The sequence below is a fragment of the Corvus hawaiiensis genome, chromosome 1 (genome assembly GCF_020740725.1).
Source record: "Corvus hawaiiensis isolate bCorHaw1 chromosome 1, bCorHaw1.pri.cur, whole genome shotgun sequence".
Lineage (NCBI taxonomy): Eukaryota > Metazoa > Chordata > Aves > Passeriformes > Corvidae > Corvus > Corvus hawaiiensis.
This window is the reverse complement of record NC_063213.1, coordinates 362,664-374,899: the sequence shown is the minus strand read 5'-3', so window position 1 is coordinate 374,899 and position 12,236 is coordinate 362,664. Positions and strand designations below refer to the sequence as shown.

The following is a 12,236-nucleotide window of genomic DNA, read 5'->3' as shown; positions in this document are numbered from 1 at the left end:
GTTGAGTGGCACCACGCCAGCACCACCGTTGCCACCTGCCCACAGCCCCCAGCGTCACCCCACACTGCCCTGCCCCCATCCACGGCATCGCCCCCCCGGGACCCCCAGCCCACCCCCGGGCACAGCCAGCGGGCACAGCCCCTCTGTAAACCTTTATTTCGGCTGGTGCTCGGGGCACCAGCCCTTTGCCCCCCCCAAACACAGCACCTGGGGGGGCCCCTGGCAGCACCCCTGACCCCGCACTGCAGTGGGGGCACCAGGGACACCCCGAGCAGGGGGCTCCCACGGACAGGGCCCCCCTGGCAGCATAGTGGGCACGGCGAGCCCCCCACTGTGCCCCTGGAGGCTCCCCCGGCACCTCCGGGGGGGTCTCGGCACAACCAGGACCCTGCGGAGAGAACGGGGTGTCAGCAGGGACCCCAGAGCAGGGACTTCAGCATGGAGATCCTGGAGTGGGGGCCCCAGAGTGGGGACCCTGGCACTTGGGGACCCCAAAACTGGGCACCCCAGAAACTGGGGACCCCGGCACACACGGCAGCCAGACCCCACTGAACCCCAGCCCCGGGGGTCTCCGTGTCCCAAGTCCCTGTATCCTCAGCCCTGGGGGTCACCATGTCCCCAGCCCCGGGGCGTCCCGTCTCCCACCCCCGGGGGTTTCCATGGCCCAATCCCGGGGGTCCCCGCTCCCCCGTGTCCCCACTCACCGGAGCCGGGTCCGGCTACGTCATCGTCTCCTCTTCCTCCTCCTCTTCCTCCTCGGCCCACCCGCCCAGCGGCATCTCCCGCAGCTGCGAGGCCCGGGCAGCCGAGCCTGGGGGGCACGAGGGGGGTCAGGACCTCCAGAACCCGCCCTGCCCTGGCTCCAGGCTCGGCCCCGCGGTGATGGGGGGGTGTCAGCAGTGTCCCCCCAGCCCCCGGGACACACCACGCGGCCGGTGCTCACCTGTGGTCACGAAAGGGTGTTTGGGTGCCCCCGCGGGCTGGGGGCCGGGGCCCTGCAGCTGCTGCTGCTGGTGGAGCTGTGGGGGAGAGGGGTCAAGGAATAGCAGAGACCCCGCATTAGTGCTCAGAACACCCCCCAGAGGCAGCCAGAGCCCCCCTATTGCTGCTAGAGCCCCCCAGCACAGCAGAGCTCCCCCATACTGGCACTCGGAGCCCCCCATGGGGCAGCGGGACAGGGGTCCCTCAGCCCAGGACACTCCCCAGCTCCCAAAGGGGTGGCAGAAGGGGGAACATGGGTGACACCAGCTGCGGTGCCTTATCCCCAAGTCGCCATCTGGCCGTGGCCGAGAATGGTGGGTGGGTGTCACCCAGGGGGGCAGGGAGCATAGGGCAGCCTGGAATGGGGCTGGGGACAAGGGACGGGGGACAAGGGACCAGGGCCAGGCAGGACTTCCAGGGGGCGAGGCAGAGCACCCAGACAGTGACACTCTGGTGGACATGGGGACACCAGGGGACCCCAAGAGACCTGTGTCCTGGGGGTGCTGTGGGCAGGGGGAGCACGGAAACCGCAGGTGACACACCTGGTGCAGGTAGATGGCGTGAAGGCTCATCTCGGCCGAGGCCACCTCGGCCAGCAGCGCCGAGCGGCTCAGGCTGCGCAGACCGCGACTCACTCAGCGCCGGCCTTGGGGCACGGGAGGGGTGGCACGAGGTTACACCCCCGCCACAACACCCCCTCCTCGCTGTGACAGCCCTGAGCCGTCGTGACACCCCTTGCCTGCCACCACATCCCTCCCCGCCACCCCTTCCCTCTGTGACACCCCCTCGCCACCCTGACAGCCCCCCATCAGTGACACCCCTCACTGCCCTGACACCCCTCCCAGCCATCCCCCCTCCCACGCCCCCCATCCCCCGGTGCCCATGTCCCCACCACGTCTCTCCTCCTCACGACCCCTGTCCCTGGTCCCCACCTGTCCTCGGGGCACTGGTGCTCTCCAGGGCTCTCAGGGGCTCCGCAGGGCGGGGTCCCCAGGGGGTTCCGCAGGGACGCCAGCAGGCTGGCGGTGGCGCTGGCCGTGCTGCAGGGCTGCCCAAAGCGCGGGTCCCGGGCCACCAGCCCGCTGGCCGCCAAGACGCTGGCTACCAGCCCCTCGGGCTGTGGGGACATTCGTCAGGGGGACACCCAAAGTACACCGCAGCCCCCCCGAACCGCCCCCACTCACCGCCAGGGCCGAGTCCTCGGACAGGAGGGACGCGGCCAGCGGCCCCTCGGCCAGCAGGTGCCGCGGGGGGGGGCGCGGTGGCCGCGTCGCGGGTCACCTGCGCCTGCAGGTGGCCGAGGAAGCGGCGAGCGGGGCGGCGGCGGCCGCCAGCGGGGATTGCTCAGGGCGAAGCGCATCAGCGACAGCTCCGTCTTCCCGTGCTCCGCTTGGCGCTCCGGGGGGGCCTCCGTGTGTCCCTCCGACAGCCACTGAGGGGACAGGGACATGGGACACCCCAACAGGGGACACGCAGCCCCAGCCCGCCACCCCCGGGCCCCCCAGTCCCCACCTGGGGGTTGCCGTGGTGCCGCACGTCCAGCTGCGCGAAGGAGCAGATGTCGCCCACCCCCCGCCACCTCCACCGTGAAGTTGCGGAAGAAGTCCACGATCTCGAGGGCGCGGGGGGGAAACGCGAAAATGAGGATCAGAGGTGTCACGAGGGGGCTCAGCAGCTCCTCCAGGATGAAAACCTGCAGAGGGGGGCAGTGGGATCTGGGGGTGTCCCGGGGCAAAGGTCCCAAATTGGGAAGTCCTGGGGTGGGATGTCCAAGGTGGGGGTGCCAGGGCAGCGGAGTCCTTGGGCAGGGCTGCCCTGGGGTGAAGGGGTCCCAGGGTGGGGGACTCCAAAGCAGGAGGCTCCTGGAATGGGGGTGTCCCAAGAGTGGGGAGTCTTGGGGCAGGAGGGTCCCAGTGTGGAGGAGCCCAGAGTAGGGCGATCCTGGGACAGGAAGCTCCCAGTTTGTGGGGTCCTGGGGGTGGGGGGGTCCCAGGGCAGGGGATTGGGGCAGGCAGTCCCAGGGCAAGGGGTTCTAGGAGCAGGGGATCCAAGGGTTGAGGGGTCCAGGCTGGGGATCCTGAGGAGGGGGGCTCCAGGGTTGGGAAGTCCCAGGATGGGGAGCTCCCAGTCTGTGGGGTCCTGGGGGTGGGGAGGATGGTCCCAGGGCAGGGAGGTCCTGGTGAGGAGGGTCTCTGGGAGTGGAGGGGCTGCACCCACCGCCTTGTACTGGAAGAGCTGCGCCATCTCCGCTCGAGTCTCGGCGCGGCCGGCACGGCCCTGCCAGTGCTCGGGCAGGTAATGGACGTGTGCGAGGACCCGCTGCAGCAGCTGCTCGGGGCACCACACCGAGTGCTCGTCTGGGATGAAGGACCTGCAGGGGCACAGGCAGGGTCCCACCTTAGCCCCCCGCTGCCCACCCAGCCCAGCACGGCACAGAGTCTGGCCCATCCACCCGGCCACCGTGACCACCAATCCAGCACCCACCTGGCCACCGTGACCACGAGCCCCAGCAGCGTGATGGCCGTCAGGATGTGCTGCACCGTCAGCACGTCCTCGTCGTACACGGTGAGCACGATGAGCACGGCCAGCACGGAGCCGGCGAAGAAGCCCACGTGGCGAGCCAGCACGGCCAGCAGCGGGCTGCTGAACGAGTCCATGTACTTGGTGGCCGGCGCATGGCCGCGGCCGAGCCGCGCCTGCAGCTCGTGGCCCAGTTCGTTGAAGTGGCGCAGGTAGTGGCGGGCGTAGAGCGACCAGCGGCGCGCACCCAGGCTGCCCGGCGCCCGCTTCAGCCCCTCGGCATAGCTGAAGAAGGCGAGCAGCAGGCGCCAGCCCAGCACGCAGGGGCACAGCGCCAGGTTGGCCACCCCCAGCAGCACCGCTGCCCGCGCCAGGCCCCGCGCCAGCGCCCGCCGCGAGCCCGCCCGCTTCACCTGCGGCCGCAGGCTCCAGGTGTTCTGGAAGAGCGCGGCTGGGGCCGCGGAACAGCAGCAGCTCCAGGTTGAACTGCAGGCCGCGCGTGAGGAAGACCACGGGGCCGAGCAGCGGGAGGCGGAAGCGCACGGGCAGCAGGGACTTGTTGACCATGGCCACGGTGTAGTTGCGGAAGCGCAGGATGCGGTGGTGGATGTCGAGCTCCGTCAGCTCCCGGCGTGGTACGCACAGGGGCTGGCGCCGCTGCAGCGCCAGCAGCCGCGCCTGCACCGACTGCCAGCTGTGGTTACACAGCTCCTCCTGTGACGGCGGCACGGCGATTGGCACTGGGCACCCCGTGGCACAGCTCAGCACCGCACGGCGCTGGTGTGACTCGGCATGGCTCAGCACCGCACGGCCCCGTACGGCACAGCCCGGACCCCAGCCCCCATCGGCCCTCCCCAGCCCCTCACCGCGGGGATGCCGAGTGCGCGGATGTAGAAGCTCCGGATCTCCCAGTAGCCCACGAGGCGCCGGAGTGCTGTGACCAGGCGGCACAGCCAGACTGCGCCCGCCAGCACCAGCAGGAACAGCAGCCACCCGCTGCCACGGAGCCTGTGGGGACATGGGTGTCACCAGTGCCACCAACCCCCCTGTGGCCCTCCTTCCAACCACAGAGCCTGCCAAGAAGACACAGGTGTCACCAGCGCCACTGGGACCCCCCCCGCCACACCAGTGCCAGCAGAAACAGAAGCCACCTGCTGACATGAAGGCTGTGGAGACACAAGTGTCAGCAGTGCCAACAAACCCTTCACAGACAGCAGCCACCCACTGCCCTGGAGCCTGCAGAAACAGGTGTCACCAGTGCCACCAGTCCCCTCGTGTGCATCTGCTGTCTCAGAGTCTGCTGGGGACACACATCACCCACAGCACCAGGACCCCAGGCAGCCACACCAGTGGCACCCTGACCCCCACAAAGCCATGCTAGTGGCACTGGGACCTCTGCACGGCCATGCAGGCACCAGCAGGAGCAGTAGCCACGCACCGCCACTGACCCTTTGGGGACATCCACACCACTGGGACCCCACGTGCCACCCACAGCACCAGCACCCCTGCACAGCTCACCCAATGTCCCCCAATGTCCCCCAGTGTGCCCCAGTGTCCCCCTGCCCACCTGCGGGCGCACTGCGGGGCGGGCAGCACGGCGTCTGGCAGGGTCACCTTGGTGTGCTCGGGGACGTGGCTGTGGTTGAGGGGGCGGGGTGGCGAACAGGACATCGTAGTCGACACAGCACAGCAGGAATGTGCTGAAGGTGACGACAAACAGGAACTGCCTGGGGGCACAGGGGGGTCAGTGGGACCCCTGTGGCACAGCTGTGTGGCACTGCGTGGTGACAACGTGGCATCACTTACACCAGCTCAAGGACGTCCGAGAGCACAACGCAGGCAAAGCCATTCCTCTGGTGGAAGTGGTAGATGTGTGGGGGGGTTAAGGAGACTTTGAGGGGGTGATGGACCCCCCATGTCCACCTCCATCCCAGAGTCACCCCATGTTCCCCCATGTCCCCCACAGTGCCGCCAGGGGCTGTGCCAGGATATCTTGGTGAAGAAACTGTCCAGGTCCTTGATGTGGTGCCACGAGTCTGGGGGAAAACGCAGGGGGGTCAGGTGGGAATGTGGTGCCACCCCCATCACCCTGGACCCCCGCGCCCCTCCAAGGACCCAGAAACACCCACTGGGACCCCCAAACAGCCCATGGGAACCCTGGATCCCCCACCAGATGGGACCCCAGTACCTGTCGGCCCTTCAGTGACGTGCAGCAGCAGCTGCTCCTCCTCCTCCTCGCCGGGGGGCGAGTCCTCCTCGCAGTCCTCCAGCCGCCGGTATTCCGGGTACTCCCGGTCCTCCTCTCCCTGCTCCGCCATCACCTGCCGGGAAACGTGAGCACCTGCCGCCGCGGGGCAGGTGTGGGGCGGAGGGCTCGGGGGGCAGGTATGGGGCACCGGAAATGCCACTGGGGTGCCGCAGCGCCGCCCGCGTGCCCCGAATTCGGGTGGCCTGAGCTGGCCCCGGCCGCGGGCAGGTGACACCACAGGTGCCACCGGCCCGTCCTGTCCCACCGGCCAGGCCAGCGCCAGAGCTTGCCGTGACCCTGCGGGGCTTCCCGGGAAGGACCCCCTGCATGGCCCGAGTGACCCCAATACTTCCCCCAGCTGTCCCCCTCTCCATGCTGTGCTGGCCCCCCCCCAGTCCGAGTGGGGGAACACCCCTCCCCAGAGACCCCTGTGTCCACAGCCCCCCCCCACCCTTCCTTCCCGTAGAGCCCTCCTCCCCATGGACTCCTGTACCCACAGACACCCCACAGACCCCAACTCACAACGGACACAGCACCCCGGAGCCGGGAGCAGCAACCCAGAGTGGGACCAGCTCGGGAACAGTCCTGAGCCTCGGCGGCCGCTCGGTGCCTTGCGGACCCCCGGCCCGAGAAGGGCTGGACCCCCCACCCCCTAGGCTAGGGCAGGACCCCGGACCTCGGGGCAGGGGGACAACCCCCCACAGGGGAGGACGGGACCCAAAACTCTTGGAAAGGACCCCAAACCCTTGTATGGAACCATCACCCCCTGGGGAAGGATGGGACCCCCCACCCCTGGAGCAGGATGGGACCCCCCTGTCCACCTCCCCACGGCTCCCTTACCGCAGCCCCGCGGCAGCGCCGCGCGTCACCTGCGTCCCCCGCGGTGGCCATAGCCGGTGTCCGGCCAGGCCAGTGGCCGCAGGTGACCCGTCCGGCCCCACCTGTCCGGGGCTGACTCACGGCGCGGGCCGCGGGCGCGGGGCTGATGCGGCAAGAGGGATCCGACCCCCACTTGTGCAACACCCCCTCGGGGACAGCGGCGGCTTCCCCCGGGATCGGGTGTCCTGGCGGGTGACACCAGCACGGCCCGTCCCGTCCCCAACCAGCTCCGCACCCGGCAGCCAAAAATATCCGCGGGGCCCGAAAATAGCCCGAGAGTGTAAACAGCGGGGGGGCCGGGGGGATCCCCGGGCGGGGGCCGGGCAGCCGGGACACCCCCGAGGGCCAGGGGCAGAGCTCAGGGCATGTGCCAGCCAGGGCACACAGTGGCCCCCGGCAACGGCCCCGGTGACCCTGCCAGGACACACGTGTGCTTCCGCAGAGTCACCTGTGTCAAACGGGGACCCCCGCGACTCCGCACGGGGAGGCGGAGACCTGCCGGTGGGGCCACGGCAGGGTGACATCCCCGTGGTGACACGAACCCCAGTGGTGACACATGGCTGCGCCGTAAGAACACGGACGGGGCTCGTCAGTGACCCCCGGGAGTGACCCGGGATCGCCCATGCGGACAGGGGCACCCCCGGGGCTGCAGGGGACACACCTGCCCCGATGCCCCCGTGCTGCCCGCTTGGGGGGTCCCGGGGCAGCTGAAGGACCCCGGGAAGGAGAGGGGTGACCCCGCACCGGGGACAGCGAGGCTCCGCCACCCCCGATACCCGCTTCCCCGTCCGTGCTCACCTGGCCGCTCGGTGCTGGCTCGGTGCCCCCGTCCCCGCCGGTGCGGGACGCTCAAGGAGCCCCGCGCTCGCCCCGGGTCCCGCCGCCGGCCATGGCCGCACCGACAGCAGCCCCGGGGCTCGGGGGGTGCCGGTGTGCGGTCTGAGCTCCGGCACAGGTCCGGGGGTCCCGAGGTGGTCCCGGGGAGGAGCGGGGATGCCGGGACCGGGGGTTGCAGGAGTCAGGGCTCGGAACCCGGGGAAGGGCCCGAGGCGCCGGAGAGGGGCCAGTGCGGGTCGGGGCCGGCGCAGGGCCCGGGCCGCGGTGTTGGGGCTCCGCCCGCCCGGACCGCCCCTCCCCGCCCCCGGCCCTCTCCGGTCCCTCCCGGTGCCGCCCCGGTGCCGCCCCCGCCCGGTGCCGCCATGCCGCTGCCGGTGCTCTTGCTGCGGGCTGCGGGCGCTTGGACCCGGCTCCGGCCGCCCTCCGCTTTGGGGCGCAGGTACCGGGGAGATGCAGGGCATTCCTGGAGGATCCCGGACTCTCGGGTCCCTTGGAGCGCGGGAACCCCAACTCTTGCTGGGAGGAGCCCAGACTCGGGGGTCCCAGGGGTCCCGGGGGTGCGAGTCAGGTTGCGGGGGAGTCGGAGGTCCCGGGAACTCGCGGGGCTCCCAGACATCTGGATCCCTGCGGGGGGACCACGGGGAGGCCGGGGCTCCCGGGAGGTTTAGGGGTACGTGGGTGTCCCGGAGCAGCGGGGCGGGGGTCAGAGCGGGGAGAACACGTGGGCAGGTCGTGGGGAGACCCGGGGTGCCTTGAGAGGACGACCCCAACTCTTGGTGTGGTGCGGTGTGGGGAACGCGGACTCTGCAGTCCTGGGGTGTCCCGGGAGGTTCCCAGAGTCACGGGTCCCCTGGGTGGTGGGGGCACCCCAACTCTTGGTGGGGGGAGCCAGGACTCTGGGGTTCCAGGCAGTCCTGGGGGGATCCTGGACTCCTGGGTCCCTTGGAGGGAGGAACACAACTCTTAGTGGTGGGAGATGAGATTCTGAGGTCCCCAGGGCGATCCGTGGGGGCTTCGGGGGGCTCGGGGCTGCCGGGAAGCAGCAGGAGCATGGTGGGGGTCTCCCTGCACCGGACTGTGGGGGAGTGCTGCCCCTGCTGGGGGTCCCCGGGTTCCCTGGGGCTCCCCTCGTTGGGGCACCCTTCACTCACCCCTCTCCCCAGTTTCAGGTATGGGGGGCACCTGGGGCTGGCCAGGGCCCCCGGCTGCCCCCCGCACCTCCGGCCCCCCGCCTGCTCCTGGCCGGCTCAGCCACAGGCTGCGTGGTGCTGGGGCTGCTGCACACAGCTGCGCGCTGCCAGGAGGCCACTGTCCCCGCGGTGCCCCCTGCTGTCCCTGGTGGTCCCGAGCCTCCAGAGTCCCCCACGGAGCCCCCCTTTGATTGGCCGCTGTTCTGGACCCGCCCGCAGCTCCTGGCACTCTCAGCTGCCGTCCTGGTGAGCAGGGGCGAGTGGGTGGCCATGGTCCCCCTTATCCCCACTGTCCCTGTGTCACACCTGTGCTGTGGAATGACACACTGTCCCGGTGCCACAGCACGATGGCCGCTGTCCCATTGCCATGGTATGACACCTGCCATCCCAGTGCCTGTCACTGGCTGCTACTGTCCTAGTGCCACAGTGTGATGGCCACAGTCTCTGTGCAGGGGCGTGGCCCCTTGTCCCCATGTCATGGTGTGGCAGCCACTGTCCTGCGTGACACCTACCATCCTGATTCTGCTGTCCCAATGCCATGGCATGACACCCACTGTCCCGGTGCTGTGCCAGGCCAGCTGGTGTCCCGGTGCAATGGCATGACACCCTCCTGATGTCCTGCTGTCCCGGTGCCGTGACACCGCTGTCCCTGTCTGTCCCCGCAGCTGGCGCTGGGCGCGGCCCTGCTCAACGTGCGCATCCCGGTGCTGCTGGGCAGCTGGTGAACGTGGTGGCCCGATGCGCCCGCGGCCACGTCCCCACGTACCTGCGCGAGGTGCGGCGCCCGGCCCTGCGCCTCCTTGCCGTCTACTGCCTGCAGGTGAGTGCCAACCCCCCGAAAGGGTGGGTGGGGGATCCTTCCTGGCCCTGCTGACGCCGCCGTCCCACAGGGCCTGCTGACCTTCGGGTACATCGCGCTGCTGGCTCGCGTCGGCGAGCAGGTGGCCGGCAACATGCGCAAGGCACTCTTCAGTGCCCTGCTCAGGTAGCCCCGGCAGGGACGGGGGATGGGAGAGGTGGGGGCGCAGGGACCCCCACCCACCACTCCCCTGGCAGGCAGGAGGTGGCCTTCTTTGACGCCACGCGCACGGGGCAGCTGGTGACACGGCTGACGGCCGACATCCAGGAGTTCAAGTCTTCCTTCAAGCTGGCCATCTCCCAGGTGAGCCCGGCCATCTCCTGGGCAAGCCCGGTAGTCCCCCATCCCCTCAGCTCCCCACCCACTGTGCCCCCCTCCCCAGGGCCTGCGCAGCAGCACCCAGACCGCCGGCTGCTTCGTGTCGCTGTACCTGCTCTCGCCCAAGCTCACGGCGCTCCTGCTCGTGGCGCTGCCGGTGCTGGTGGGCTCCGGGGCCGTCATCGGCGCCTTCCTCCGCAGCCTCTCCCGCCAGGCACAGGAACAGGTAACCCTCACCTGAGCCCCCCAGTTCTACCACCCCCGAGGCCACAGCGTGGGGTGTCCCCACTGTCCTCCCTATCCCTGCAGGTGGCCAAGGCCACCGTGGTGGCTGACGAGGCCCTGGGCAACGTGCGGACTGTGCGCGCCTTTGCCATGGAGGAGCAGCAAGCAGGGTAAGGGTGGGGGGGACTTGGGGGTGGCGAGGGTGTGGAAGTGGGGACCCCAACCCATCCCTGCCCCAGGCTGTTCTCTGTCGAGGTGGACCGTGCTGGACATCTGAGCGAGCGGCTGGGACTCGGCATCGCCGCCTTCCAGGGGCTCTCCAACCTGGCGCTCAATGGTGAGCAGGGGCCATGGAGTGGAACCTCGATGGCTGTAGGGTGGGACTCCCTTGGGCAGGACCTCCTCTAAATGCTCCTTCTGCATGTCCCCTTCAAATCCCAGCTTTGTCCCCACCCCACAGGCATCGTCCTGGGAACCATCTTTGTTGGTGGCTCCCTGATGGCTGGAGACGAGCTCTCGCCTGGTGACCTCATGTCCTTCCTGGTGGCCTCGCAAACAGTGCAAAGGTCAGGGCAGGGCCCAGTGGTACCCCCAGTACCCCTGGCACCGCCTGTACCCCACACAGCCCTGAGCTCAACCTCTGCCCTTGTACCTCCCAGGTCCTTGGCCAACATCTCCATCCTGATGGGCCAGGTAGGTGAGGTGGGGGGTCTTGGCACCCCCTGAGGCTGCAGGTTCAGGTTTAGGGCTCCGGGGGTGCTTTCACCACCCTCCCTGTGGGACGTGTGGGGTCTGAGCGCCAGTGAGGTGGGGTCTGGGGACCTGGGGGTCCATGAGGTGCTCCTGCTGTTCCCCCACAGGTGGTGCGGGGTCTGAGTGCCGGTGCCCGTGTCTTCGAGCTCCTGAGGCTGGAGCCGCCTGTGCCGCTGCAGGGCGGGTCTCCATCCCTGCCCACTCCCTGCTCGGACACATCTGCTTCCATCATGTCTCTTTCAGGTGAGTCCCACCGGGCCCCTGCCCAGCCCCACACGGCTTCCTGAGCCACCCCATGGACTGGGGGGTTGGCACCATGTGCCTGCAGCCCTGCAGCCCCTGCTCCTCTCCCTGCAGTTATCCCACCCGCCTGGCTACCCTGTCCTTCAGGACTTCAGCCTCACCCTGCCCCCCTGCCAGACAGTGGCCATTGTGGGGCCCTCTGGAGGAGGTACCAGTACCCCCCACCCTCCCCCTGGCTGCATCCTCCTGCGCCCCAGTCCTGTGCTCAGTGCGCCCAGTGGATGCCAGGGACTGGGAACCGCCCGGTGCTGCTGGAGCCAGGGGTCCAGAGCAGGGGGACCTCAGGAGTCCCCTCTGCAGGGAAGTCGACGGTGGCTGCGCTGCTGGAGCGGTTCTACGAGCCCATGGCGGGAACCATCACCCTGGATGGGCACGACATCGCCAGCCTGGACCCCTCCTGGCTGCGGGGGCAGGTCATCGGCTTCATCAGCCAGGTGGGGACAGGAGTGGTGCTGGCTGGGACTTCCTGGCTGTCCCTGGGGAAGGGGAGGGAGGTGGTCCTGGCTGGGGCTCAGCGCTGAGGCTGGGGTTTTGCTGCAGGAGCCAGTGCTGTTTGGCACAACCATCATGGAGAACATCCGCTTCGGGAAGCCGGGAGCCTCTGATGCAGAGGTGTACGAGGCCGCCCGGCTCGCCAACGCTGACGGCTTCATCCGCAGCTTCCCTGAGGGCTACGACACCATCGTGGGTATGGCTGGGGCGGAAGGGGGTCAGGCAAGTGTGGGACCCCAGCTGAGGTGATCCTGGTCCTGCAGGGACACCGGCTGCTGGTCACTGTGGGTGTTCAGCTGTGCCGGAGGGAGCTGGGGCCGCACTGGGCTCTGAGCAGGAGGGACAGGGTTCGGATGTGGGAGTCCCTGGCTCTGGGCTGGGGGATCTCCCCACGCTGATGTGGCCCTGACATTCTGGGGGGTTCCCGGCTGTGGGTTGGGTGGTCCCCTGGGATGGTGCAGCACCACCATCCCCACTGTGTCCCCCCACGCCGCGGTGTCCCCACGGTGTCCCGCAGGTGAGCGTGGCACGGCGCTGTCTGGGGGGCAGAAGCAGCGCATCGCCATTGCCCGCGCGCTGCTCAAGGACCCGGCTGTGCTCATCCTGGACGAGGCCACGAGCGCGCTGGATG

General features: G+C 69.5%; 2 protein-coding genes across 2 annotated transcripts in view; one reads left to right on the top strand and one right to left on the bottom strand.

The window, feature by feature from the left end:
- Nucleotides 1-296: 296 nt before the first annotated feature.
- On the bottom strand, nucleotides 297-7,420 carry ATG9B (autophagy related 9B). The gene is given in 21 exon segments (XM_048295253.1): nucleotides 297-388; nucleotides 705-811; nucleotides 944-1,019; nucleotides 1,524-1,604; nucleotides 1,606-1,627; nucleotides 1,914-2,098; nucleotides 2,169-2,243; nucleotides 2,245-2,298; nucleotides 2,300-2,413; nucleotides 2,494-2,553; nucleotides 2,555-2,674; nucleotides 3,199-3,352; nucleotides 3,466-3,956; nucleotides 3,958-4,215; nucleotides 4,368-4,509; nucleotides 5,069-5,157; nucleotides 5,159-5,228; nucleotides 5,308-5,372; nucleotides 5,494-5,537; nucleotides 5,690-5,822; nucleotides 6,590-7,420. Coding segments are annotated over 20 exon segments (2,376 nt in total). The 5' UTR covers nucleotides 6,641-7,420; the 3' UTR covers nucleotides 297-388; nucleotides 705-719.
- A 384-nt stretch (nucleotides 7,421-7,804) lies between these two features.
- The window catches only part of ABCB8 (ATP binding cassette subfamily B member 8), a 4,976-nt gene continuing 544 nt past the window's right edge, over nucleotides 7,805-12,236 (top strand). Inside the window, 19 exon segments of the mRNA XM_048295145.1 lie at nucleotides 7,805-7,904; nucleotides 8,629-8,657; nucleotides 8,660-8,901; nucleotides 9,321-9,363; nucleotides 9,366-9,475; nucleotides 9,546-9,640; nucleotides 9,712-9,817; nucleotides 9,897-10,058; nucleotides 10,142-10,227; nucleotides 10,297-10,394; nucleotides 10,518-10,623; nucleotides 10,717-10,750; nucleotides 10,918-10,993; nucleotides 10,996-11,053; nucleotides 11,168-11,175; nucleotides 11,178-11,261; nucleotides 11,414-11,547; nucleotides 11,654-11,801; nucleotides 12,123-12,236. Coding sequence (XP_048151102.1) covers nucleotides 7,828-7,904; nucleotides 8,629-8,657; nucleotides 8,660-8,901; nucleotides 9,321-9,363; nucleotides 9,366-9,475; nucleotides 9,546-9,640; nucleotides 9,712-9,817; nucleotides 9,897-10,058; nucleotides 10,142-10,227; nucleotides 10,297-10,394; nucleotides 10,518-10,623; nucleotides 10,717-10,750; nucleotides 10,918-10,993; nucleotides 10,996-11,053; nucleotides 11,168-11,175; nucleotides 11,178-11,261; nucleotides 11,414-11,547; nucleotides 11,654-11,801; nucleotides 12,123-12,236 — 1,810 coding nt within the window. The 5' untranslated portion in view covers nucleotides 7,805-7,827.